Below are 14,851 nucleotides of genomic sequence, written 5' to 3'. Positions count from 1 at the left end.
GCAATCTGAGAGGCTGTAATATATCTAATAACTACCTCATAAAAGTAGCTTTAAATAAGGTGGTTACATAATAAAATAACTTTTAATAGACATATGTACTAGTTCTTAATAGACCTCATTTATAAAACCGAGATGATTTGCTTTACTAAACACAAATACTTAAATTGGAAATATATTTTTATTTTGTGACGTTCTTGGTATCAATCAGCATCAATTTGTTAGTTTCTTAACACTAGTTTGTTAGAATAATTTTAAAACTCTTGGAAGTCATCTTTTTTTAGCCTGAACTCTAATCTTGAGCCAAAAGGGGGGAAAAAAACCTCACAAATACTAATTGATATCACAAAATCCATTTTTATACTACAAGAGTCAACTCTGATCTAGTTCAGATAGTTCAAAAGTGCATCATTGCTGTTATGTCTGTCAGATACAGTAATATTTGATTCTGTTTTTCAGCCATTACTTTCTAAAAAAAATGCAATATAGGTAAATTTAGTTATCAATCTATTTTTGTAGTTGTTTATTTTTTAAATAAATTCTGACCCAACAGCTAAGTGACCAGTAGAGTTATTGCCTATTTTCAGAACCGTTGTTTTGGTGAGATGGGAGATACCGTGCTGAAAGGTTACATGAAATGTCATTAAAGTTTTTGCTTTCTGAACTTGGTTTTAGGTGGCTTGCTGTTAGAATGCCCAAACAGGTCTGAAAGCTATTTCCCACAGAATTATTGTGTCTTTTCTCACCTTTCCCCTTTCACATCTAATTCCTCTTTTTATAGGTTAAATTATGCAGGATTTTTAAAGCAGAATTTGTTTAAAGCACAGGAATTTTCATTATTTACTTCTGCTCTAAAATTTAAGTATGTTTTCCAGTAGGTACGTAGTGCTAAAAACATACAATCAAGGAGGAAACAAGGGGTGGAGGAGTTTTCTGAGCTAATAGTGGCTCTGGATCTGGGCAGAAAACACCCTTACTAAGTGCTTTGCACTAATATTACTGGAAAACAAAGTATAGTTTTCAATGTAATGTTCTTGGCAGAAAAAAAATACTCATGTAAAAATTGTACAGTTATTCAGCTGATGCTTCTAATTTAGAGAGGATTTTTCATGCTTATAGGAACAACCTTTACAAATGCTTAAGTGGGGAGAAGTAACTACAATCACTACTTTCTCTGTATAAAACTTGTTTAAAAATCCTGGCATTTTTATTAATAGTTGTCTCTAGTGATATTTTTTAATGGTTCTTCTCTTGCATAATGCATGTTGAGTACTGGTTTTGGATCTTACAATTTTAGCAGAAGGACCAGAGCACTGATGGATAACTGAATGTATGACAGAGTTATTTATCTCCTCTCCGTTACCCTTTAAAGAATAATACCTTACTTTCTCTGTGGGCTTCTAATTAATGTGCTCTTCTGCATCTCCTCTGTTGTTTGAATTCTGTTCCTCCCACAAGGGAAGGCTGCCTTCCTGGATTTTGTAATTAGTGACCATACAGTGATAACATCACCAACTTCCAGTTCTCTCTGGATTTGTGTATTTTTATTCTGCTTAGGGGTTTTTTTACAGAGATCTCAGTGAGACCTTGCTCTTGATTGATAAGTAGAGGATTTCAGTCTGGGAGGGGAAACCCCTGGACTTTGGGAATGCCATCTAGACTCAGACGCCTCACATCATTCACTGCACGCACTGAGTCAAATGTTTTGAATATGAGTTATGACTGCATATAATTTACGTGAAGTTATATCAATAACCACCTCCTTTAAGTCAGAATTCAAATGGGAAATACAGAATCTGAAGTGATGGCTAATCACCATTGAAAGTTAAATTACCTGAAACTGCTCAATGTAGAAAGGGGAAAAACTAAAATAATTCAAAATTTGAAGTGTATTTTGTAGGTCTTTCCAACATTTTTGTAAAATGTACCCTGTAAACTGCTCAAAGTTGAAGCAAAATCAGTCATCTTTACTGATGTATGTTAATCTGCCTTGTTTTGGCTTCACTTTGAAGTTATGCTGACTCATATTATCCATTGCATTTTATGAGCAAAGGCAAGACAGAGCAAAAACAACCAACATAAAAGACAGCTTTGTCCTTTGCACTTAACCAAATGGACCTTTGGTTTGAAATCACGTCCCTTTGCAGGCCATAGAGACCCACCTCATCCGAAAGTCAAGCGGGGGCCTGACGTACATTGCCGAGTGGAAGGGCGGATTGCTGGAACACAAGATGGGACACCTCACTTGTTTTGCTGGAGGCATGTTTGCTCTGGGAGCAGACGGAGCACCCAGTGACAAGACAGGCCATCACATCGAGCTGGGTGCTGAAATTGCCAGGACTTGCCATGAATCCTATGATCGTACACGTGAGTTCCATATTGCAGACTTTGGCTGCGCAGCTTGCCTTCACGAAGGCAGTCACTGGTATTTTTGCATAAAGCTGAATGAAAATTGTTGCATGGTGAGAGCTGTTCATCCTTTCTGAGCAAATGCTGCCTTGCTTTAAGAGTAACTTTTTAAATGGCTGCTCTGTTTTGTAAATAATTTCTGTGCACCTGTAGTAATTAACATGAAAGTTACATAATAGTAATTAACAAGCTTTTTTCACTATGCCAATTTCTGCATAGCTAAATACAAGTAAGAGTTGGAATCTGTTCATTTATGCATCAATATAGCTGTTGTTCGTGTTTTATGCACAAAAGAATATTTTACACTCAGTTCTGTTCATACAATGCTGCAAACAATAGAATTGCATGAAGAAAGTGGATTTCTGTGCAGGAAATTTCTTTAGATTTTATTGTCGTCTTATAGAAATAACCCTGGCAGCATTTCAGGTGCCAGCGTGTATTTTCCAGTTTGATATAGAAAAGTAAATATCCTCATCTTTTTAGCAAAATTTCATTTGTTTCAAGAATTGAAATTCAACAATTCAAGAATTGTTTCAAGACTTCATTCATGAAGTCTTCCAGAATGGAAATGCTAGCATTGCCATTCAAACTGTAGCTGCCATTTAAAGCATTGGTGAAGAACAGCTCTCTCCTACTCCAAATTATTTATAAAATATTAAAAACAGGAGGTGCTGCAGGATCTTTCATAAATTACACGGTTTTGGGTATACGGCTTTGTGCCTCATAGAAGGCTAGTGTGATTTGGTAATTTTGTGGGTTTGATTTGGTATGTTACATGATTTGAAACCTTTTTTAATGCCTTTATTTTAGTCAGTGCTTTTATATTGTCTAGGCATGAAACTGGGACCAGAAGCCTTCAGATTTGATGGTGGTGTTGAGGCCATTGCTACAAGGCAAAATGAAAAATACTACATCCTACGACCAGAAGTCATAGAGACCTACATGTACATGTGGCGGCTCACTCACGATCCAAAGTACAGGCAGTGGGGATGGGAAGCTGTTGAGGTAATGTTCTATTGGACTTCTTGTTGTTAAATCCTAGTAATCTTGTTAAGTGCACTATTGAATGATACCTGGATATTGTTCAGCAGTTGCAGAGTAAATAATTTGTTTTAAATCAGTGATATCAATTCAGATTTCCGGGGATTCTTTTGCTAAATAGATGAACTAACATCATTTTGACAAAATCAAATACTGCTGATATTGTATAATAGAAAAGTACCTTGTGATTTCTCCTTAAATACTTCTAGGATTAGGGGTCACATTTGGGTGTACTGTCCAAGATGTTGAGTGTTGCTGCATGTGAATGGAAAGTGCAAACGTGTGTCAGATTTGAGCCTTGGATATGGAAATAAGTTTTATGAAATGTATTTTCAGTAATTGTATGAAGGTGATTTTAATTAAGGTAACAAAGGCCAGGAGGAAAGACTAGATAGTACCAAACGTTTAAAAACCATGTCACTTTTAAGAAGCATAGGTTGTTTGGACAAAACTCCCTAAATGATAGCAATCTCTTCTAGATCTGAATTTTTTTGTCCTGCTGGCCTTTCAGCTTCAACCAGTCATGCTGAACCGAGCTATTTGTGTTTGTCTGGCACAAGCCTTCCAAAAGGGCAGCTAGTCTGCACTGCGAAAAATTGGCTTGCCAAATCCATTGTTTCCCTTATTTCAGCAGTTAATCTACTCTTACTGTTAAGGTAGAGAGCCTTTAGATTTACCATGTTTCATCCTCCAGGTATGGGTCCTTATTACACTCCTCTGGAGTTCACTTGTGTCCTCCTCACACTGATGTTGCTCTTGCTAAATTATCTGGGATCTGATAGGAAGTACAGCAAGCTGAAGAACATTATTTTTCTGGCTCTGCATACTTAAGAAAAATGAAAAAAAAAAAACTCTCTGCAATATTTTGTTCACAGTGACCTCTCCTGTGCAGGGGTATTGCTTTCCAGGATTTCAAAAATGTCCTGTATGTCACTTTACCCAACACCTCTTGCTTCTAGAAGTGTATGATTACAACCTTCTTGAAGGGGCTTACACCAGTAGTTACAGAAGGCTGCTCTACTCTAAGGGTAGAACATGTAGACTTGGCGTCCTACAATTTCTCATCCCTAAGGGACCCTACTAGAGAGCTGTTACCCCATAAATTCAAATCCCTCCACGGCAACCAAGATCTGTAAATGTATTCAGTATTCACTGTGTAGATACTGATCGTATCAGAAATGTTGTGCAAATGCTGTTGAGCATTGTGGAAAAAAGGGTGTTTCAAGTTTTGTAATTAGATATCCTTGAGGAATTAAATTTAAAGCAAAATCTGCTTTCCAAAAAAGAATAGTAGTATTAACTATACTTATACTCTCAAACTTTTTGTCTGAATATTCATGATTGTTCCATACCTACAGTGAGCACTGTATTCAGCTAGGTAGAGTGTAGTTATTTAGGGCATTGTATTTCCCTCCCTCAAGTGTTGGCTCTGTGGTCCTGAAACAATGTGCTTCTGAGTTAATAATTCCAAAGCAATTGGGGTTTTAAAACCTCTAATTTAGAGAGCTGTTCCCTTACTTTCTTCTTTGCTAACACCACCCATAGGCACACATTTTACTACTGGAATCTTCCCAGGCAGATTATAATTGGCATATTTACAATGGCTGTTTATGGAAGTCATCCCATCAGGCTTCAGCAATGCCAACTGTTCCTTCTCCAGGAGGTGTTTTTCCTGACATTGTTACTGCCCACACTGATAACATTGTTATAAACAATTGAAATGTTTTCCTTATTATTATTCTTTACCCTGTTGGTTCAGTTTGTTTGTTTCTTTCAAGTTGGTACACTTGTTTACCTTCTTCTCACTCCCCGCGTGTTCCTTGTTTAACATTCTTGTGGTTATTCTCAATCTGGCTCTAACACAGCCTGTGTGTGGGAGATGCAGCTCGTCCCATTCTGCCCAGGATTCTTCCACTGTCTTAATGTGCAGTTGGGTGCACTTACAGCTTTCCAGAAGTTATGCAGTCAATTGTAGCTTTAAAATAATTTTTCTTCCTGTTCTCTCCTGGTGTTTATAGCCATACAGCTCTACCTGATACAGTATTTTTTGTTACAGCACATATCATGCTACCTTACCATAACTATTTCATAAATTCTGTTCCCTCTTGCTCCTTGATGTTGCCCCAAAGAGCACATCACCCTTTCTGTCCTTGGGGAAGTTCCCAACCACTGAAGGTTGTTGGTTTAATTACCAGCACCTGTTGCACAAAAGGGAACCTGAGACTGAAACAAGAAAAAAGAGGAAACGAACAATCAGACTATTTGGGTTTTGTCCAAAAAAAGTTGTTCTTCAGGTGTTTTGTGTCCATTTGCAACTCATTACTCTGGCAATACGAACTCATTAGGTTTGTTTCCCAGTAGCCTTGTAGTAGAAAAGGAGGCTGTTTTAGAGTCATGACTTCTAAACTCTCTGACAAGTCTCTTAAGTCTTTCTCTAACTTTATAGGCCAAAAATATGCTATAGCCTGTCCTTTTTTGCTTTGTGAATTTGCTTTGCTGCTTTGAGTCCAAGATAATTTTGTATGTACTTCAGCAGCTGGAGAAAATGCAGTTACGACCACCAGCAATATCCACTGTTACTGAGTCAGAAAGGTTTTATCAGCTTAGCTCATGAAAGCCTCCCTTTCTGCATTATAAATGTGGCACATATTTTAAATTCGTAACACTTCCTTTGTTTTTCCCCTTTATGATAGTTTGAGTCTGTCAGCCAGTTTTCACTGTGCTTGATGTTTTCCATTACTGTAGCATAACTGATCCTAGCCACCCTCCTTTTCCGAGAACTACTAATTTAAAATGTGTTTGATTGTTTCTTCCTACCCACCACTACCCCCTGTCACTGTAAACATCACTGTACTCTGAAACTGCAGGAAAGGGCACAAAAGCCCATCACTGCCAGGATGGTTGACAACCTAGAGCCTTTTTATCTTACTAATCCTGCAGGTGGATGTCCTCTTACTTTAGTTAGGTGGAAAGTAGCTTTGAGGGATGAGATGCTTCATATTTGCATCGATACCACCAGAAAGCCAACATGGGGCAAGTTAACCCCTTAGTTTACATCATAGCAATGCCTTCAGGTACCTTTATGATGCCTCTGAACTCAAAGAAGGCTCTAAATACATTAGAGAATAGAAATGCAATTTGCTTTTATTTTACCTCACCCTGTTTAGAAAGCAGATATTTCCTTGCATAGCAGCCTTATCCTTCAAGTTCTGCTTCTGCTGTGCCTTGAAAAACATCATCTTTTGTTTGACATTGAAAATCCAGACACAGATGCAGCATTTTGAATTCATTGCAGTAGACAAGAGGGAAGGAATACCAGCCAGAAGAAATTACTTCTTTAAACTTAAGTATATTTGTCATTTAGTAAAAGTGTCCAGGAAAATTAAAGAACCTAAAGACACATAAGAAAAGATAAATAGGCTATTATATTTTAAAGGATCTCTTCTGGAGAAAAATCCCTTTTAAATATACAATAGGCAGCTTACTCTCTAGTGAAAACTAAGGAGAGCCTAACATGCAAGCCAAATGTGGGCAGACAGCTACAGGGACTCCAGGAATATCAAGGACGTTTAGCATATCTACTCACAGCAAAACACGGATCTTAAAGAGTCTTTAGAGCAGGGGAAGGTGATGAATACCTCAGTAATTATTAGTGACTTTGCGTCCCATCTGCCATCAGAAAATACTTACTCTGCCTGGTTTAGATATATCCTCTGCCATGTTTTTCCTTGTGTGTTTTGAAATGCAGCATCTTTCCCTAAATAAAATCTACATACCTGTACTCACTTCAGTGGTATTTGTAGTAACTTCAGGAAGGGAGGAACTAGTTATCTCGTGGCTCTGTTGCGGGTTGGATAAAGCCCCAGGTATTTCTGCCTTAAAGTTGTTGCTCCAATACCATCTCCACAGCAAACACCCTGTTTCAAAGTAGTGTGGTCCTGAGTGAATGTAGTAATCCACCATCCTTACTGTCATTTTCATTGCCAGAAGTTATTTAGGGTTAAGTAGCATTTTCTGGATTTGTTTTTGAATAAAGAGTTGTTCTAAATATAATCATCTTAAATTCTCTCTACTCCTTCATTATACTGCATGATACCAGAGAGTTATTGGAAAACAGAATAAGAAAAATTAAGAGAGTAACAATACTTGTAGCCTTGTTAAATAGGTCAGTTATAAAGAAAAAAATATTAATTAGTATTTTTAAATATAGTAGTGATAAGATATCCAGTACCAAGGTGTTGGATAGCAGTGTATTTAAAGAAGTTATGGCTCATATATAGGCATGTGGGTACCACCTTTCTAATACAAACACCTGTCTAAGGTAAAGAAAAGCTACAAAGTTTATTGAATAGTCTCACTGTATATATCTTCTCCAGTTCCAGCATCTTTTTTACCCTTTTATATACACTCTTCATTGGATCTTTTTTCTCCGTCAAAAATATGTCTCCTTCAAAATATAGGACATTCCTGTGGGCAGAAAAGAAATTGTATTTTTAGGTGGCCCGTGTACTCCTTTTTATTGTGAAATAGGAATCAGTCATCTGTTTTACACGTTTTAACTGAATACAGAGTTTGGAAACTAGCTACAGAAAAACACATTGTTATTGTTACAGCTAAATTATGGCGTGTTAAGTCCTGGCTTTCTGTCTACTCCTGTGTAACAGACAAAGCTTTTTCAGAGAGGTAGCAAAGAAAAATATGACTGCTGCAAAAAAGAAATTCAGTCAGAGCCCAATTTCAGTGGTTTCCCATTGGAAAATTAAATAATTGCAAAGAGAAGCCATACAACTTACACAGAAAATGGAGAGTTGCCTTTCCTTTTTTTGAGGGGACTTGCAGGAGGTAAGAAAAAGACTGATCTTTAGTATGGTGTACAATTATGTCACAATCATTTTAAGTACCAAAATATGACCAGGAAAGGTATAGGTAATATAATTTCCAAAGGCTGAGAGGTTGGGAGAGAAAGGCTATTGTTACTCCTATTAAAAAGAGGAAAAAGAGTATAAGTTAAAGTCCATATCTTTAAATGTCTTTAAATCCATGTCTTTAAATCCTTATATCCATATAGCTTTCCTTCTGAAAGCTGGTTTGTGTTCACTTTTTATTCACTTATTATTTTTCTTCGCTTCCTAAATGTAAAATTAGACAGGTGTGCCCATGTCTTTTTTTAAAGAGTTTTCTATCTAGAGCTTTACCAAGTTTTCATCTCTTTATCAAAAAAATTGTGGCAATTGTTTTTTGCTAATTTTATTATCAAAAAAAGAAAAACTGTCAAATTATTAATTTTATTAATCCCACTTGTTTGGGTGTTTTCTTCCCTGCTTCAGGCACTGGAAAAACACTGCAGAGTAGATGGTGGCTATTCTGGCATTAGAGATGTTTATAACAATCACGAAAGCCATGACGATGTGCAGCAAAGTTTCTTCCTTTCAGAGACACTCAAGTAAGTTAAGAAAGTTGACTTTCATTAATGTGAAGTAGTTCTATGTATCATCCTTACAGATAAGTATTTATCATTACTACCCTTAGCACTCACATAACAAAATCTGAGTGAAATAGCAGAGCTCTTCTTAGGTGACAGGAGGCCAAATTGCCTTTTATTTTCTCCCAATCTGTGTCAATAAATTAAATTCCCTGACTTCTGGAAATTATCTTTACTTCTTATAAAGGTACTTGATAGTTTTTGCCAAATTGCATCTCATATCTTTGATAGGATCTAATTATATGTGCCAGCACTAATCAAATTGACTAGACAGAGAACTTACCAGACTTATATTGCATACTTTTCATTTTAAAACTATAGAAAAAAAAGAAAAAAATCAACTTCCATGGAAAGCTTGCAGGGTCTGTTAAGAGAGAAAACCAAAAGCTTTCATTATCTATCATCATCTTCATTAACGAGGTCAAAGTTTTGTCTTGATCTCTTCAGTTCTGGGTTGGTTTTTTTTTTTTGCTGTGCAAGAAAAAATCAGTCATGCCATCTCAACAGGAAGTTTAATACTCAGGTAAATGAAATATGAATTATGTTTTCCTGAAAATAACTTCCCTGATGTGGTCTCATTTCCTGCTTTTTTTTTTCTTGCCAGGTACCTGTACTTGCTGTTTTCTGAAGATGATCTTCTTCCATTTGAGCACTGGGTCTTCAACACAGAGGCTCATCCTTTCCCTGTTCTTCGCAAAGATGATGGGAATAAAGAAGAAAACCAGAAATAGATGAAGATTAATTTATACTTTTTTCATTCCTTTTGTTTCCAGAACTTGGGCACATGATTTGGTTTTAAATTCCTGAGTTAAATTTTTAAATCAAGTGTTTTGCAGTCTGTTTTCTTTAACAGTAAATATTTATGAATGGACCCAGTTAATTATGATAAAACCTCAATCTTCTAATTCAGATTAATAACTTCTTAGAAGTGAAATAGGATATCTTCCCAGATTCTGTTAGGCTGCAGTGTCATTTTGGCCTAAAAGAGCAGAGGGTCTGCATGTTACTAGCTTCCTGTTATGCTTTTAATTTGACTGCAAAATTCTTTTCTCCTCTGTGAGGAGATGTATGCTTTAAGCTGTAATATTTTGCCATGTTGCAAAAAGCCATATTGAATTAAGTATAAAGAGCTTTTTCCTTTTATTTTTTTCTTTTGTTTGTTTGTTTGTTGGTTTTTTGTTGTTCTATGTTAAGTTGTTTTGTGTGTCATCCAGGACAAATCTTGTGACTGTGACAGCCTCTTCTTATGCGGGTCTATCATTACTTGGTAAAGTATCTGATGTATTTCATTGTCAATGAAGTCTACATAGGGGTATTCTCATCTCATGCAGACACAACTCTGAAACTGCAGTATAAGTTGAAGTTAGATTAAGCTAGTTTCTATGGATTTAGCACATTAGTTAGCAGACCTTAGTTTTTCAGGTTTTGATTAGAATATTGTAATAGAAGAAATTGTTTCCTCCCTTTTCTAAGTGGTGTTATTCCTATGTCTTTAGTCAAGCTATGGAATAAAATAAGGTAGCCATTTCATATTAAGAAAGGGACTATTAACCTTCTTTATAGATCTAGTCCAGTAGTTTTCATTTGGTTGGTTGGCAAAAAAATACTCAATGACATTTTCCTGGAAGCTGAGAATTATATCAGATACAATTTGTTGGTTTTTCTGTTACTTTTGTAAAGATTTAGGTGGGTTCAGACTTGACACCAGGCTTGATAGCTAATTGTCACAAAGCAGTTTAATGTATCTGTATGAATAAAGGTAGACGTTCAGATGCCTTGAAGAAAACCTGCCTCCTCAAAAAAGATAAGTCATTCAGAGAGGAAGTTATCCTGAATTGAACTAAAACTTTCTGACAACACTGTCTTGTTTAAAGTAACGGAAATGCAGTGTGCTTAAAAAATATTCCCTAGAGGCCTGGCTTACTAAGAAAGGTAAGAGCTTTGCCAAAAATGTTTTGCTCTGTGGCATCACCAAAGGGAAAAAGAAATGAGGCATGATTAATTCCTGTTTCTACTTGGTTTGAAGTGGTTTACATGATTTTTGAGTCTACCTGTGTTTTCATTTAGTGATGGGATGACTTCCATACATTTCAGGTAGGAAACACCTGGCTTCCCCTTCTGAGAAAGAACATATTCATTGATTGGACTGCAGTGAAACAAATCTGGTTCTGAATAGTGACCATCTTGAATGGTATTTAGTAAGATAGCTCACATGTCCAGCATTGCTAATCACAGCTGAGGGAACACATTTGTTTAGGCTTTACAGAGTTACCTTTTTTTTTTTTTAAATCTTCACTTTTTTTTCTATACTGATAGAAATATGAAGTGGACATTTTCTTAAGTAGAAGCCAAAAATAACTAATTACATTTTTATATATAGCAGCTGGAAGCTGACCCATAGAGTTTGCCCTTGAGTCAGTGAAGACAGCTCAGCCTGTCTGCCTCCCCTGCTGACAGAGGAGATGGCTCATGCCACATGAGCTGCCAAAGACGTTGGTGTAGGGGGCAAGGCAAGGACCTGCTGATGCTCCAGCACAGGCTTGGCAGAGCTGAGCATTCCTAGATGGGAGTTACTGGGGCAGCCTGGTGAGCCTGGGCCACCCAGCACTGGGAGAATGGATAGAAATGGACTGGCAGGTAAAAGCCTGCTTACACAGAGCCAGCACAGCAGCTCACAACTTTTTGCTTTACTGGGGTTTTTTTTATTATTTTCTTTTTTTAAATATGGATTCCCTTATGTTACAGCAGGTTTCTGAAATAAACCAAGCAAGGATGAAGTCTTGGCTCTCTCCTCTTTTCTAAACAGAAATTCTGCTGATTTTGATTCTCCAGAATTTGTAACATTGGAGGACTATACTTCCTTGTATTTCTTTATAAAAAGTATTTATAAGGGAGATTTTTTTCCACCACAAAGAAGTTATAGCTGTGAATAAAACCAAAATTTTTCTTCTTTTTAACATGTAACAATAATTACTTTTCTCTCAGTTATGTTTATTGGGTCACCTGCTGCTGCTGCCTCCCACCTGCATGTGCTGCTTCAGACCTCATAACTGCAAAAACTCAGAAACAGTCTTTGAGAAGTGTGTTTTCTAAGCCACTTTCTACATGGTTTTCTTAAGCAAGGTTTGCTTACCCCCAGCTGTCTGTAGTGATCTTGCTGGGACATAGCGAGTTGAAGGGAAGAGTAGAGAACCAGACAGCTCTTCTCCGTGTTTCAGAAAGCAGGCTCCAATCACACAGCTCTGTGTGTATTGGGTCTTATGGACTTAAATATGAGCATCATGGCTGTTTCCTTGTAATACAGACATTTCATATGAGTTTTTCTTAGTGTGGGAGTTAGGGTGATTTGAAAGAGCACAAATTTGATGTGACTGGTATTGGTATTCAGGTTGTATGTACAAACTGCACTATACTGTACTTTTTGTAAACTAATGTAAGTAGACAAGAAGATTGTACAACATGTAGATCTGCCAACTGTAAGAAAAAACTTTTCATAAACTGAGAATATATCAATTTTTCTTTTTTTTTTTAAATAACCCCAAAACACCAAAGTAAGAGCAATCATTTTGGAACAGTCCATATTTACCACTGCTCATTAGATCAGCAAGATAACATGCATTTTAATTCCCATTCACTTAACTAACTTCATGGAAGTGGCTAGTGATGGTGACTTTGTGTTCCCAGTCATTTGTAAGTGCAAAAGAAATTGCTTATTTTTGGGGGGGGAGGGGAGAAGACAGGGATATGGACAGATTATCTTATTGCATAAAGACTGCCCACACTTCTTCCATTTACTTGCAGCATAATAATGCATTTAAATCTGCATATGTTGAGTCCCACTTTAACTGGCACCAACATTGTTTCACAAGGAAAAAAAGTTTTTGATTGTGAGATAAGTATTGCATATGTGTTAGTTATACACAAATTTTTGCAATGCCCAATGGCTCACTGTTTCTATGGTGACTTCATACATATCCATTTTTATCATGTATTTAAATTGGTTTTGATTTGTACATATTCCATTTAGTCTTTTCATCTTTATATAAATTGAAATTATGGAATACATAATAGATCAAGATGCTTAATTTTTAAGAACTTATATTTGTAAAAATTTCTCTATTGTGAATAAAGTCTTTTAATATATCTGTTCAACTGGTTATAGTTTTTCTTATATGTGTTGGAGAAGTAACTACAGGATTCTGCTGCATATTCTGGTTTGGCTGCTATACTCACAAATTTTTGTCAGTACTCTGTGTACTTGTTAAGATGCTGTTCTTAATTAATGTCAGTGTATAGAATTTCTACCACTGAAATAAGTTTCTAGGAATTTTTGTCAACAAAATTCAGCATATTAAATGTATTTTGGTAGAAAGTGAGCCTGCTAATGAAAAGAGAGAAGCTGGGAATTGGGAGGTGGCAGGCAATAAACAGTGAAGGTCGGTCACTACAATTCATGTTCTGCACAATACAAGTGGGCAAAGCTGAATGGCATTTAGGAGCAAACAGCTCAGTGGCGATGACAAGGCTGTCACAGTGTCCAGTGTTACATGACCATGTAATGAAATCCTGTTGTTAGCCCATGCTCCAGAGGAGAGGGAAACAGTTGTCATAGGAACTGTAACTATATTTTGTTTCAGAAGGACATTAAGATTTCCAATCTAAATATTGAAATAACAGCTACACCTCCTGGATAACCTTGTTTTCTCTGTTTAGTAGAAAGCCTCCTCCCAAGACGATACTGAAATAAACTGCTGTGGTTTTACAGAACAGTCTCAGTAGTATCAATTTCTGTCAAAGGACTTACTCATTAGACCTGCTTAAATAATTTTTGAGGGTAGCTCTGACATTTTGTCAGCAGTTGGGGTTGTGCAGCTGCACAATGCAGTCCTTGGGGCAGTCAGCAGACAGTGCCCTCCTGCACTGGCTCCAGGACTGGACAAAGTGCTACATACAAGGCAAACTTGAACTAATGCAAACCTTCCTGCAGACTGTGATGCAGAAGAGATGTAAATGCAAGCCTGGATTAGAATTTCAACCAATTCAGTCTCCTTAATTGGATGCTTGGTGTGGTTTGTTTTCTGCAGGGAAAAAGGGGACTAGGACTGAGTTGACAATTAGTCAAGACAAACAGGATTTACCCCATTTGCATTGCCCTATGGCCTTGCTCTATCACAAGAGGAGCTCAGCGCTCACATGACAGCATCTGCTATGGAAACAGCCCTTCATCTGATCCGCCTTAATCTTGGGATTAGTCTGTCCTGGTTGATCTCAAATGCAGGAGGAGAGATTATACATCAAAAAGCAAACTGCCAAACCCAGGAAATGGTCACTGAGACTCAGAGTTCCACTCTGCATACTGCAAGAAGAGATAAATCATGAGGTTTTGCTCTCTCCTGGGTTTATGCATTCATACATGCACAGAGCGGTGGATGGAACAAGTCCCCCATCTGCAGAATCCAGCTAGAGCCCAGCAGGCTCTTAGCATTCAGCATTATTCAAAACCCTCATGTCTCAGGTATCTGCTCCTCTATCTGCACCAGCTCTCACTCACCTTGTAAATTCACCATAATAAACCCTCCCACTGGGAACCCCTCTAAAACTTTCACACTCTCTCCAAACTCAGTGCACATTTTGTGGCCAAGGTGTGGAAGGTTGTTTGCCTTCTACCTTCCCATACTGGCATTTTACAGGCCCCCTCTCATTATTAATATTTTATCCCTTCATTCCAATTGTGTGTTGCTTTCACATCAAAGTAGTACAGAGCTATTATTAGTCTTGAGTACCTCCAGTTAAAGAAAAACCACCAGTTGGCAGTGTGGTTTTAATGTACTGTAACATTCCTCTCCAAAAAAAATACTATTGTCCATGTCTTACTTTAATCCCAAACCTGAACATTTGTCACTAAAATAGAAAAAGTGAGAG

General features: G+C 37.1%; 1 protein-coding gene across 1 annotated transcript in view; it reads left to right on the top strand.

Moving 5' to 3' along the window:
• Positions 1–13,698, top strand: part of MAN1A1 (mannosidase alpha class 1A member 1) — a 143,193-nt gene extending 129,495 nt beyond the window's left edge. The window contains exons 9-12 of the mRNA XM_048297920.1: positions 2,145–2,364; positions 3,239–3,411; positions 8,775–8,890; positions 9,534–13,698. Of these exons, the coding sequence (XP_048153877.1) occupies positions 2,145–2,364; positions 3,239–3,411; positions 8,775–8,890; positions 9,534–9,660 (636 nt within the window). The 3' untranslated portion in view covers positions 9,661–13,698. The remainder of the gene's footprint in view (positions 1–2,144; positions 2,365–3,238; positions 3,412–8,774; positions 8,891–9,533) is intronic.
• Positions 13,699–14,851: the final 1,153 nt, after the last annotated feature.

Source organism: Corvus hawaiiensis, chromosome 3 (genome assembly GCF_020740725.1).
Source record: "Corvus hawaiiensis isolate bCorHaw1 chromosome 3, bCorHaw1.pri.cur, whole genome shotgun sequence".
Lineage (NCBI taxonomy): Eukaryota > Metazoa > Chordata > Aves > Passeriformes > Corvidae > Corvus > Corvus hawaiiensis.
Note: the sequence above shows the minus strand (reverse complement) of the source record. Positions and strands in the feature narration are given on the sequence as shown.